Source organism: Capricornis sumatraensis, chromosome 6, assembly GCF_032405125.1.
Source record: "Capricornis sumatraensis isolate serow.1 chromosome 6, serow.2, whole genome shotgun sequence".
NCBI classification, from domain to species: Eukaryota; Metazoa; Chordata; class Mammalia; order Artiodactyla; family Bovidae; genus Capricornis; species Capricornis sumatraensis.
This window is the reverse complement of record NC_091074.1, coordinates 91,720,064-91,734,320: the sequence shown is the minus strand read 5'-3', so window position 1 is coordinate 91,734,320 and position 14,257 is coordinate 91,720,064. Positions and strand designations below refer to the sequence as shown.

Below are 14,257 nucleotides of genomic sequence, written 5' to 3'. Positions count from 1 at the left end.
TTAAAAATGTATCACAGGAAGTAAAACACTTCTTTTACTTTATGATATATGCTTCCCTTATATAGGGCTTGGACTAATAATATTTAAAAATGTAATCTGGCCAAAAGCACAACATGAATCTACTAAATTCTGACTGATAACAAATGAGCAATTTTAATTCAAAATTTAATTTAATAATTGAATGCCAATGAGATTCCTAGAGAGAAGTTAAGCATATTCTCCCATAAACAAAATATAAGATTATGGAGGGTCCTGTCATTAATAAACAATCCTGGAGGAAAAATAACATATATTGAGGACAACCTGAGAATAAGAGAACTTTCTGTCTAATAACCTGTCAAATGCAATATCTTATATAACAGTTTTTTAACAGAGGAACAGCGGCTATGCTGATTAAAAACAGAGAACAAAACTATTTGATATATAGCAGAAAACAGGAAGGCTGAGCACAAAGACTTGATGTTTTATAACTGTGGTGCTGGAAAAGACTCTTGAGGGTTCCTTGGACAGCAAGGAGATCCAATCAGTCAATCCTAAAGAAAATCAACCCTGAACATTCATTGGAAGGACTGACGCTGAAGCTGAATCTTCAATACTCTGTCCATCTGACATGAAGAGCCAACTCACTGGAAAAGACCCTGATGCGAGAGAAGACTGAGGGCAAGAGGAGAAGGAGACGGCAAAAGATGAGATGGCACGACCAACTCAATGGACAAGATTTGAGCAAATTTCAGGAGATAGTGAAGGATAGTAAAAGATAAATGAAAGCTAGTAAAAAATGATGCTGTGAAAGTGCTGCACTCAATATGCTAGCAAATTTAGAAAACTCAGCAGTGGCCACAGGATGCAAGAAGTCAGTTTTCATTCCAATCCCAAAGAAAGGCAATACCAAAGAATGCTCAAACTACCACATAACTGCACTCATCTCACATGTTAGCAAAGTAATGCTTAAAATTCTCCAAGCCAGGCTTCAACAGTATATGAACCGTGAACTTCCAGATGTTCAAGCTGGATTTAGCAGAGGCAGAGGAACCAGAGATCAAATTGCGAAAATCCAATGGATCATCAGAAAAGCAAGAAAGTTCCAGAAAAACATCTACTTCTGTTTTATTGACAATGCCAAAGCCTTTGCCTGTGTGGATCACAACAAACTGTGGAAAATTCTTCTAGAGATGGAAATACCACACCACCTTACCTGCCTCTTGAGAAATCTGTATGCCAGTCAGGAAGCAACAGTTAGAACTGGACATGGAACAACGGACTGGTTCCAAATAGGAAAGGAGTATGTCACCCTGCTTATTTAATTTATAGGTAGAGTACATCATGAGAAATGTTGGGCTGGATGAAGCACAAGCTGGAATCAAGATTGCCAGGAGAATAACCTGGCAATATCAATATCCTAATAATCATTATCAATAACCTTAGATATGCAGATAACATCACCCTTATGGCAGAAAGTGAAGAAGCACTAAAGAGCCTCTTGATGAAAGTGAAAGAGGAGAGTGAAACAGTTGGCTTAAAGCTCAACATTCAGAAAACCAAGATCATGGCATCTGGCCCCATCATTTCATGGCAAATAGATGGGGAAACAGTGGAAACAGTGAGAGACTTTATTTCTGGGGCTCCAAAATCACTGTAGATGGTGACTGCAGCCATGAAATTAAAAGATGCTTGCTCCTTGGAAGAGGACCTTTTCTTGGAAGAAAAGTTATACCAACCTAGACAGCATATTAAAAAGCAGAGACATTATTTTGCCAACAAAGGTCCGTCTAGTCAAGGCTATAGTTTTTCCAGTAGTCATGTGTGGATGTGAGAGTTGACTATAAAGAAAGCTGAGGGCCAAAGAATTGATGCTTTTGAATTGTGGAGTTGGAGAAGACTCTTGAGAGTCCCTTGGACAGCAAAGAGATTCAACCAGTCTAACCTAAAGGAAATCAGTCCTGAATATTCATGGAAGGACTGATGCTGAAGCTGACACTCTAATACTTTGGTCACCTAATACAAAGAACTGACTCATTGGAAAAGATCCTGATGCTGGGAAAGATTGAAGGCAGGAGGAGGAAGGGGTGACAGAGGATGAGATGGTTGGATGGCATCACTGACTCAATGGGCATGAGTCTGAGTAAACTCTGCAAGTTGGTGATAGACAGGGAGGCCTGGCATGCTGCAGTCCATGGGGTCACAAAGAGTCGGACATGACTGAGTGAGTGAACTGAATGAGTGAAGGACAGGGAAGCATGGCATACTGCAGTCCATGGGGTTGCAGAGCCAGGCAGGACTTAGTGACTGAACAACAACAGAAAACAGGAAAAGTAATATAATATGAATATATTTTATAGATAATGATCTCAAATTAGAAACACAAATGTACATATGTTGCGCAGTACTCTGTGATGGAGGTACGATCTGAGGGGGACCTGAAGGACAGACAAAGTTATTGATTAGAGAAGAGGAATCAAGAAGTCCATGAAAGAACCAGCATATACGAAACAAGAAAAGGGGGAACCTTAAATGGGTCACTCAATTCAGAATCAAATAATTACTATAAAATAAAACTCAGCAGTATACATCAGACATTGTATAACAGTTGTAATATTCACGACATACAAATCATACATACCTTCCTCTTCTCCATCCATTGGTCATCACATTTGAACCTCTACCGAACTGACTTAACATATGCTCACCAATGTTACGTGTACATTATATAAATGTTCTCTTCCATATCTCATAAACATGGTCTAAACTCTTTAAGGACAGAGACTAATAGCTCCTTGAACTGTTTTTATGGTACTATTAAATAAATGAAGTACATTAAGGTTTTACCACAAAGTCCTGGAAGTTAAGGGAAATATCCTTAAGTTTTTCAAGACTCAGTTTCCTCAGCTTTATGAGGAAGGGATTGAAAAAAAATGATAGCCCAAGATTTCACAATACTCATATCAATATTAACTAAAACATAGGCTAATATTCTTAGTATTCTAGTATATTAAAGAATTTAAAAGTTTTTTTAAAGGATATAAATATCCTGTTAAGAATAAGAAATATCTGTATCCTGAGGATGAACACAACTGGGAGAGTTTGAAATATTGGTGTGTAATTTTTACTGGGAGAAAAAGAAAGTCTCCACAAGACATGAGAGTGCATCTCAGGGAGTATTTGGTAACTTTTAATCAAAACACATTTTATATTTTTGTTTACTTAGGAAAGTCTCTTTTTTTAGTTCCTGACTTCAACAGCTGTTTTCCAAATGATAAATTTCTCTTTACCAGTCTGAAAATGGCCTTGGAAGGTCATACCACCTTGTATATGTATCTGAATTTAACTATGCATGGGGAAAATCTTAAGATTAGAGGTATAATAATTCATTTCCAATTTCTCTAAAAGTAGAAATTCTAAATATAGGACTTATTTATGAAGAAAACCAAAAATTTCTCTGAAAAGGCACCAGCAATTTTCCTGAGGTAGAAAACCATACTGAAAATACTGAAAAGATCAAAGAAAAGTTTCACACCTCCAGGATGTCCCTTGTAAGACAAGACCCTTGGGACCTCAGTTTGAAGAGATTATAGACCCCAAAAAGTTCTCCTTGATGCTCTTTTGATCCTTGAACTGCTTCAAAATATCGCTTGGCATTTTCACTTCCAACCACCACACAGTGAAGTTGCTATAACAGAAAAAACACAAGATATTTTTGAAGTGTTTGCTCCAACAATATGTCAGAATTTCCTGGCATTCCCTGTATATACACAGCTTTAGCTTGAGCAGGCAGAATCTCCGTAGGGAGGAAATTTTATTTTAATTTCCCTGGCAGATGTTGCCATTATGGTGAAATAATCTGTCCAGTCTTATTAAAGAACAAAATCTTACATTTCCTATTTTATCTGTTTTCTAACAACTGACTCAAGATCATTTCTCTATGGCCTAGCCACTTGATGTAAAATGTAAAAGGCACACATTTGAAAACACTTTTCTTCTTTCTAGACTCTTACTTCAATAGAAACTACTAAAACTGGAAAATAGTCCCTACATCACCAAAGTTAAATTATAATCTAAAGTAGTTATACAATAACCACGTTGGTATCAAACTAATTGTGGCCATGGTTACACTGTCAACTAACAGCAAAGATCCAACCATTGTTTAAAGACACTGCATCCCTGAAACAATGGTGAATTCAGCAAGAACACTGACACGGAACCCTTAAGGACATACACCACTTTAGTATCAATGTAATGTGTCTCCTAACTGATTAGATATTTTACTGTATATAACTAAATACACTTCGATTAATCCCATGTACACTCTAACATTTCTTAAAAGAAACAAAGAGTGAAAAATAACCTCAATCTATTGCTGATGGAAGGATTAGTAAGAAGGGATACTTTGTGATTTTCACCAGACTGATTTGTACTATCAGTTCAGTTCAGTCGCTCTGTCGTGTCCCACTCTTTGCAAGCCCGTGAACTGCGCATGCAAGGCACTATAATTCATTGTTTTAGGGGCTTCCTTGGTGGCTCAGTGTAAAGAATTCACCTACCACGGTAGGAGATGCGGGTTTGATCCCTAAATTAGAAGTTCCCCTGGAGAAGGAAATAGCAACCCAGCTCCAGTATTCTTGGTATTCCCTGGTGGCTCAGACAGTAAAGAATCTGCCTGCAATGTAGGAGACCTGGGTTCGACCCTTGGCTTGGGAAGATCCCCTGGAGAAGGGAATAACTACCCATTCTAGCATCCTTGGAGCTTCCCCAGGGGTTCAGTGGTAAAGAATTCACCTGCCAATGCAGGCAATGCAGGAGACTCAGGTTTGATCCCTGGGTCGGGAAGATCCCCTGGAGGAGGAAATGGCAACCGACTCCAGTACTCTTGCCTGGAGAATTCCATGGACAGAGGAACATGGCCAGCTACAGTCTACGGAGTCACAAAGAGTCAGACATTACTTAGCAACTGAACAACCACCACCAGTATTCTTGCCTGAGAAATCCCATGCACAGAGGAACCCGGTGGGCTAGAGCCCAGGGGGTCGTAAAGGAGCCAGAGCCTGAACGACAACAGCCAAAGCTGCTTTAGGTAACTAAAATTATTCTTACTAATAGCAGCTTCTATTTATTGGATGTATGTGCAGCATTTTTATATTCTCATTTAATTCCTACAATCCTATATTATCTTCTCCCTTCTAGAAATAAAAGAACTTAAATTTGGAGAAATCAAGTGTCTTTCTCACAGCTGCCCCACTAGGAAGCATCACTTGTAGAATTTATACCTGAGTTTGGCTGAACACAAAATTTATACTTGTATCAATTTCTCATCGCCAGATGTCCCTCTTAAAACAAGACCCTTGGGACCTAAATTTGAATAAGTTATGGATCAATACACTGATTTGTTTTATATGTGTCTCCAAAATACAGGTTATAGTCCTGGAAATACATAATCACAACAGCAACTGATTTACTTGATGGACCGGTTACTGATGATTTTACCCTTGCTACTGATACTTCCTTAAACACTTCCTTAAAGTCTGTGTTGTCAGACTGTTGTAATTTGTAGGCATTCATCTGAATCTCTGTCTCCTACCAAAGCTTTATCACAAAATTTATAAAAGACACATTATTTTGTACTTAAAATTTAAGTTTTCCAAAGTGGCCCAAGTAAAACTGAAGGCCAGATGCATCCATCTCTAGGGTAACTGTAACAAAACCATTGTTACAAATCAAGAGAGTAAGGGGGAAAATATCAGTATTTGGAAAATGTAGTTTCTAACTTAAGAAAAAACTTATGCAAGGCTATGAAATGCTTAGATTTCTTCACAATATACAAGATATGCAAGAAGTAAAAATGGACTATTCACCATGTTAAAGAGTACATGACCCCATCCTCCATCTTCAAGGCCAGTAATGAGGCATCTTCACATCATTCTCTCTGACCCTCTGTTTCTGTCATCATGTTGCCGCCTTCCTTCCTTTTTCTAACCCTACTGCTACCCCCTCCCTTTATAAGGACCCTTGTGATTACACTGGGCCCACCCACATAGTCCAGGTGTGTTCAGGGAATTAGGATGCAGGTATATGTGGAGGACCATTACTCAGCCCACCACAGTAAGGAGCTGCAATAAGCATGATGACAGCTTACCAAAATGAGACAGAAGCCCCCTTGAAGGGGTTCTCACTGGTAAAAAAAAATGAGTCTGAACATAAAAACAATTCATGATATTCAGTGTGTTCCTAAAATTTGTTACTAAAATACTAGCCCATGAGTCCACATAGATTAAATCAATGGAAGAGAAAGGAAGGCTCTCTTTTTGGTAGAATGCCAACAAATACAAAAGAAGTAATAATAAATAGAAAAATCACCATCTGACAAACCATCCCAGTGGTAGCTGATTCAGGCAGGAATCACCAATGAACACTAAAGCTGATGAGGAACAGGGTACAGTTGTCCCTCAGCCCTTGGTATGGTTCCAGGACCCCCATGTATATCAGAACCATGCATGCTCAAGCTGCTTTTATGAAATGGCATCGTATCTGCATATAAGCTAAGCATTACCTTCCTATATGCTTTAAATCATCTCTAGATTACTTATAACACCCAATACAATGTAAACTCTGTGTGCTATGTTGTGCTGTGCTTAGTTGCTCAGTCATGTCTGAGTCTTTGCAACCCCACGGACTGTAGCTTGCCAGGCTCCTGTGTCCATGGGGATTCTCCAGGCAAGAATACTGGAGTGGGTTGTCATGCCCTCCTTCAGGTATCTTCCCAACCCAGGGATTGAACCCAGGTCTCCCACACTGCAGGTGGATTCTTTACCATCTGAGCCACCAGGGAAGCCCAAGAATACTGGGGTGGGTAGCCCATTCCTGCTCCAGGGGATCTTCCTGACCCAGAAATCAAACTGGGGTCTGCTGCATTGCAGGCAGATTCTTTACCAGCTGAGCTACTAGGGAAGCCCAAACTCTGTATAAATACATGTAAATACAATGGACAGGGAAGCCTGGTGCAGTCCACGGCGTCGCAAAGAGTCGGACACAACTGAGCGACTAAACTGAACTGAACAACATAAATGCTACGCAAATAGCTAGCACAGGGCGAATTCAAGTGTCACTTTAATCCACAGTTGTTTGAACCTGTGAAAGAAGAACCATGGAAAGAGAGGGCTGACTATATTGGCATGGTCTCTGATGATCTTCTCATAATATATGTATCAACTTACAAATGAAAAAAGTGGTAAGTCTGCAGTGGAGAAAGCTGGTAGACACAAACTTGACAGGTGATCAAGATTAATATCACTGGCAGGTCAGGTCATCTAGGCACTGGGTGCCTTCTTTCAATGCGATCAAAAGAGCACAGCACTCTTTCTGTGCCATTCTTGTGAAATCTGCTTGTCTTGAGTTGGGACATGAGGGGACAGCAAATGGACATGCTGAGAGAAAGTATACACAAGGAAAGGCTTTACTTTTTAAAACTGTCAAGGTCATGAAAGACCAGGAAAACCTGTGTAACTTAAGGTTGAAGAAAACTTAGAAGACACAAAGAGAAATGTAATTATGATCCTGGATTGGATTCCGAGCCAGAAGGAGAAAGGAGACGTTGCCAGGAAAGCTGATGAAATCTGCATGGGTTCTATGAATTATAAGGTAATGCTGTAAGTGTTAGTTTCTTGATTTGGATACCTACATTTTTGAGAAGAGAGTAGGGGATGAAGGAGAAGTAAGCTGCAGAAAAATATGTAAAACTGAGTGTTTATAATGCATAAAGCTATTTTTATATGTACATATAAACAGAGAGAAATATTGAGAATGTAGAGGTGATAAGTTGACAACTTGCAAATGGTTCAGAAAAAGAATAAAGATCATGGCTGAGTGAGAGAAAGAAAAAGCAAATGTGGTAAAATGTTAACAACTGGAGAAGTTGGGTGAACTTAATTGGGAGCTCTCTGTGCTGTTCTTGCAACTCTTTGTAAATACATATTTACTTCTAAATAAATTACATATATGTGAAAGATGAATTTCTGAATGTCAAACTAGATTATATGCAATGCTCCAAACCAGAAGGAGCAGTCACCGTATCATTGTATAAGTGTTTTCTTTTTTTCAGTATAAAATACCTGTAGACTTTTATTGTAAACAAATGTAAACAAAAATATCAAAGGGCAAGTCTCCCTGAACAATACAGATAATCCCTTATCAGTCTAACAATACTGTAATATTTAGGTTTATCCTTCCTAGAGATTTTTCAATGCAGTTAGAGCTATTTTTATATACATAAATTTTTTTGTATATTTATGTAAATTTTTATATACATAAATAGTTTTATAAACCAACACAATTGGTATACATGTTCTGCAAGTTACTTTAAAAGTCTTAAAGATTGTGTCACATAGGTACATCTGTTCTATAATCTTCTAAAAAATTTTTTGCTGTTCCAAGGTATTCCATAATGTGGTATATCAGAATCTATGTTATTCTGTTACTGTTGTACATTTAGGCTGTTCTTTTTTTCCATTTTTCAAACAAATACAATTCTGAACAGAAATCCTTGTCATTCTTCACTGTGCATATGTGAGAATATTTCTACAAGGTAAATATGGAGAAAGTGCATTTAAAAATGCTGTTAAATTAACTTCTAAAATAAATGCTCACTGTATTCCAAAAACACTAAATGAGCATCTCTTTAAAAGTATCTTCACCAATAACAAGCAACATTAATCTCCCCAGCTCCCTAAAAAATACCCCACATAACAAAAAGTCTTTTGCAGAACATGCAGAACGCAATCTTATTTTTTTATTTCTCGATTATAAGTGTGGTTAAGCATCTTTTCATATGCATTATGTATACATTAGTATTTTTTCTTCACTAAAATGTCTAATCATAGTCTTTTTATTGATTTGTAGGAGTTCTTTATATATTATAGATGCTAATCCTTTGTTTACTATATTTATGGCAAATATTTCCTCCTGTCTGTCCTTTAATTTAGCTTGTACTTCCTTTGTCATATAGAAGTTTTATATAAAAATGTAGACAACATTTGCCTTAGAGGCTGCATCAGTTTCCTAAGGCTGCTGTAACAAAGTACCATAAACCATGTGGTACAAAACAACAGAAATTTATTCTCTCTCAGTTCTGGAGGCTCAGCCTGAAATCAAGATATTGGCAGGGCCATACTCTCTCTGAAAGTTCTAAGGGAAGGAAAATCCTTCCTTCCTTTTTCCTAGTTTCTGGTAGTTGCTGGCAATCCTACGCATTCCGTGGTTCACAGCTTCATCACGCCAGTCTTTGCCTCTATCATTACATGGCATCCTCCTTCTGTGTTTGCATCCAAATTTCCCTTTTGTAAGAATATCAGTCATACCAGAATTAGGGCCCACCCTAACAGAGTATATCGGAGAAGGAAATGACAACCCATTCCAGTGTTCTTGCCCAGAGAATCCCAGGGACGGGGGAGCCTGGTGGGCTGCTGTCTATGGGGTCGCACAGAGTCGGACAGGACTGAGGCGACTTAGCAGGGGCAGCAGCAGCAGCAGCTAATAGAGTATAACATCATTTAACTTGACTACATCAGCAAAGATCTTACTTCCAAATAAGATCCCATTCACAGCTACCAGAGGTTATGGACTTCACCATAGTTTTTATTCATTTTTTTGTGGCGGGGGGCAGGGGGTGGTGGTGGTGGGGCACAATTCAACTTCTAACAGAGGCTTTGTTAAAGATTTTTACCTTTATGTTCATGAGACTTATTTGTCTATAATTTTCTGTTCTTTTAATGTCTTTGCCAATTTTGGCTTCAGTATTCTTCTATCTTTCTTAAGTAGGCTGGAATTGTTCCCTTCTCTGTTCTCAAGAAGAATATTAAATGTTTGGTATAATTCACCACTGAAAGAAAAGTTTCTACCCCTGTGGAAAACTTTTGAATTAAAAATTCATTCATTTTCTCTGGTAATAGAGCTATAATTTCCCCTCATTTTAAGTTACTGCTCCTAGATATCCAATACTGCTAATGACAATTAGATATCTACCTAATTCTAGTACTTCCATAATTTGTTTTTCCTCTCCATAAAGTTTATCTCTGGGTATTTTAAGGATTTATCTTTTTATCCTTGGTATTTTACAACTATAAAAAGACAATCTAAGTGTGGATCTATTCTCATTTATCCTTTTAGCACTTAGCAGGCTCACATAATCTGTGGACTCTTATTTTCTACTACTTAAAAGTTTCATCCTTTATTTGGGGCTTCTTTCTTCTGTTAACTTCTTCAACTATATGACTGACACTGGAATTCCTAGATCTAACCTTCATTTCTCCTAACTGTTCTTAGATGTATTCTCTCCCTGTCTTTTTGCTCTGTAATCTAGAAGAACTGTGTGGCTTGTTCTTTTAGATGAAACTTTGCTCTTTGATATTCAGCCTATTGCTGGAGTTTTTCATTTTCTGGATCTCTAATGGATTTTTTTCTAGTAGTCTTTTCTTATTTCCAGGATCCTACAACCTCACTTACCTCTTGATATTTATAGTTTTTTTAAAAAAATCTACTCTTTTCTATTACTTTTGTTTTCTCTGATGTTATTTTTTCAATGCCTATAATAGTTCCTAGGGGATTCCCAGGTAGAACAGTGATAAAGAACCTGCCTGCCAATGCAGGAGATACCAGAGACATGGGTTTAGTCTCTGGGTTGGGAAGATCCCCCGGAGGAAGAAATGACAGACCACTCCAGAATTCTTGCCTGAAAAATTCCATGGAGAGAGGAGTCTGGCAGGCTACAATCCAAGGGGTTGAAGAGAGTCAAACACAACTGAGCACACATGCACATATTAGTTCCTGTATCTCTTGTAACAAATTATCATAAACTTGATGGCTTAGAACAATAGAAATTTATTCTCTTACAGGAGGCTATAAGACTGATAGCAATATCACTGGAGTAAAATCAAGTTTTGCAGAGCCATGTTCTCTTCACAAGCTCTAGAGTAGGATCCATTCCTTGCCTCTTTTCACTTCTGGTGGCTGTCAACATTCCTTAGTTTGTGACTGCTGCTGCTGCTGCCAAGTCACTTCAGTTGTGTCCGACTCTGTGTGACCCCACAGATGGCAGCCCATCAGGCTCCGCCGTCCCTGGGATTCTCCAGGCAAGAACACTGGAGTGGGTTGCCATTTCCTTCTCCAATGCATGAAAGTGAAAAGTGAAAGTGAAGTCGCTCAGTAAGTGTCCGACTCTTCATGACCCCATGGACTGCAGCCTACCAGGCTCCTCCGTCCATGGGATTTTCCAGGCAAGAGTACTGGAGTGGGGTTGCCATTGCCTTCTCCTAGTTTGTGACTGCTGCTACTGCTGCTAAGTCGCTTCAGTTGTGTCCGACTCTGTGTGACCCCATAGACGGCAGTCCACCAGGCTCCCCCATCCCTGGGATTCTCCAGGCAAGAACACTGGACTGGGTTGCCATTTCCTTCTCCAGTGCATGAAAGTGAAAAGTGAAAGGGAAGTCGCTCAGTCGTGTCCGACTCTTCGAGATCCCATGGACTGCAGCCGACCATGCTCCTCCGTCCATGGAATTTTCTAGGCAAGAGTAGTGGAGTGGGGCGCCATCACCTTCTCCTAGTTTGTGACTACCTAGTTCTAATCTCTGCCTCTGTGGTACGCTGCCTTCTCTTCTGTCTGTGTCAGATTTCCCTTTGCTTCTTATTTATAAGTCACGACTTAGGGCCCACCTGAACAATCAAGGCTAATCTTCCTATCTCAAAAAATCCTTAATCACATCTGCAAAGATCCTTCTTTCCATATAAAGTAACATTTACAGGTTCCAGAGATAAGGACCTGGTATCTCTGAGGGACACTTTCATAGTGTTTTTATTTTCCAAAACTGTTCCATACTATTTGGTGGGGGGGGGGGGGTGTTTCATCTGACTTCAAATGTCTTACATGCTCATCTAGGCCTACTGCAACAATTATTTAAAGCAGAGAGCAGGTGAAGGGGTTTGCAGGCATTTATTGTTTTGGACTTTCTTCTCTATTTCAACAAAAATTTGGAGCTTTGCTTCTTTCCTTCCAGTATCTCTATGTTTTGTTCCTAGTTGAGAGCAAACATTTCCATTGGCTGCAGTTTGGTACAATGGGGGAAAGATCATGTTAGATTATTAATAATACCCCAAAGAGGGGGCATTATATTTAACCCAAGGCTCCTTTCTTTTTTTAGTATCTATGACTCTAAGCTTGGAATATTCATAAGTTGCACCTACTTTTTCCAATAATCTTCTCATGACTGATTTCTTCCTTCAATCTGATCTCAGTTGCCCTTTGTCTTTCAGGGTTTCTTATCATTTCTAGCCCACAGAGAGAACTCTTTTGTTTTCCAACATTTTTATAGGTTTTTTTAAAAACATCATTTTAGATTTCCTTCCCGCCCCAAGAGATTTGAGAACACTTGTGAGGCTACAGTGTGTTTGTCATTTGCACCCTTGGTTCAAAATCCAATCAATCTTTGAAGTCACATGTATGCCATTTCTCACATAATGGCCATCTTACCTTTATTTGTGCCTACCAAGCTGTATGGCTGAATGTTCCCTAAGGTTTATTTTAATAAGCAATTAGATCATACAAACTTCTGAAAACTTTAATTACTTTCATGTTCTGAAGACTTTTTTATTACATATTATTATGTAACAGGCCAAATAGGCAAAAGGAAATAATAGGATTGAGAAAAGTCTTACTTGTGACAAGTCAAAGATAGTATTTTAAAGAGCTGCTCCAAGGATGCAAAAAATAATATTCTACTTTTTCCCAAGATTACTTAAATATGTCCGAAAAGATAATTTTCAGGCATTGTGCTATACCAAAGAACAAAAAGATTACAAGTTTCTTACAGAGCTAAATGCTTTAAGAAAAATAAAAATTTCTGTGTTCAATTCTACTTTTAGAATTAAGAAAATAGCATAAATTTAAGGTTGGATCATTCTTAGGTTAACTACCACCACATGTGGCAGATGTTCACTCTTAAACAGATTCCAACTAAATATATAGGGAGTAATTCAAATTTAACATTTATAATTAAGCTTGAACCTCATTCCAGATCTTCTCAAGTGGGCAGTTATAGACTAAATAAACTTTGTTTAGAGGCATAAATGGAGCAGTGATTGATACCCTAAGGATATCACAGAGTTACTGCAATTTTAGATGAATATTAAAAACACCAGCACAGTAGTTAACTGCACTTGAGTTCCATTCCTATGATTCCATTTATTGGGGCATCCTGGGTCCTGGTTTCATTATATACAACCTGAAACATTTGTATTAGATATCTCTATGGTATTCCTCTCCAGTCTTCTTCATGGCATATACAGAAAATGGTAATATGTGAATGTCTACTCTGAAGGGAGGCTATCTTGCTGTCCAGAGAGCGCAGGCTGTCTGGGTGCACCGGTACCACATCTGTGGCATACACTTAGCTGTGACCTTGCTACTCAAACTGTGGTCTGTAGACTAGCAGTGCTAGCACTTCCGGGAGTTTGTTAAAAATGCAGAATCTTGGGCTCTACCCAGTACTACTAAATGAGAATCTGTATTTTAAAGATCCCAAGATGATTTTGTGTGTACAGTGAAGTATTGCTGCAAGAAAATTTCAGCTCTAAAATTCAATGAACCTAAGAATTAGTTTTATAGAAGTGTATTCTAGAGTATATTCCATCATCTTATTAAATTCATTATTATAGCTAGAATAAAATAAAAATATATTTGTATAAAAATTTATTATTAATTTCTTAAAACTGAAAAATATTAACTTTTAAATAGAAAAAGGGAAATACATTCACCTGCTTGTACACTTGTCGTAAGTACATGATCTCCTCCACAGTTCCCAAGGATATCAGCCTAAGCACTTTGACATCTCTGCATTGCCCGATCCTATATGCTCTGCAGAAAAATTAAAAATAAAAGGCGACCAAGATCAAGTGAAACAACTTCAAGTTCAGGAGGCAGCTTTATGGATATAAAAATGAAACATTACTAAAATTTTAATTGAAAAAAAATCTTATGTTTAGGTATGTGCTGTTGCTTTGTGCTTAGTCGCTCAGTCATGTCCGACTCTTTGCAATCCCATGAACTGTAGCCCGCCAGGCTCCTCTGTCCATGTTTAGATAGGCTGTATTATTTAATAATAATGTAAAAACAGAAATTCATATGAAAAGGAGTAGAAAACATATACATATCAACTTCATTTCTGTTATAAACATCACTTTCTACTGTGCAAAACTTTCCCTAAATTCAGATTTTTCTTTT

The 14,257-nt window shown here is 38.2% G+C and overlaps 1 protein-coding gene across 1 annotated transcript in view; it reads right to left on the bottom strand.

The window, feature by feature from the left end:
• The window catches only part of ERCC6L2 (ERCC excision repair 6 like 2), a 150,917-nt gene that overhangs the window by 45,715 nt on the left and 90,945 nt on the right, over window positions 1-14,257 (bottom strand). Inside the window, exons 13-14 of the mRNA XM_068973896.1 lie at window positions 13,792-13,891; window positions 3,515-3,667 (exon numbers count right to left, since the gene is read on the bottom strand). Coding sequence (XP_068829997.1) covers window positions 3,515-3,667; window positions 13,792-13,891 — 253 coding nt within the window. The remainder of the gene's footprint in view (window positions 1-3,514; window positions 3,668-13,791; window positions 13,892-14,257) is intronic.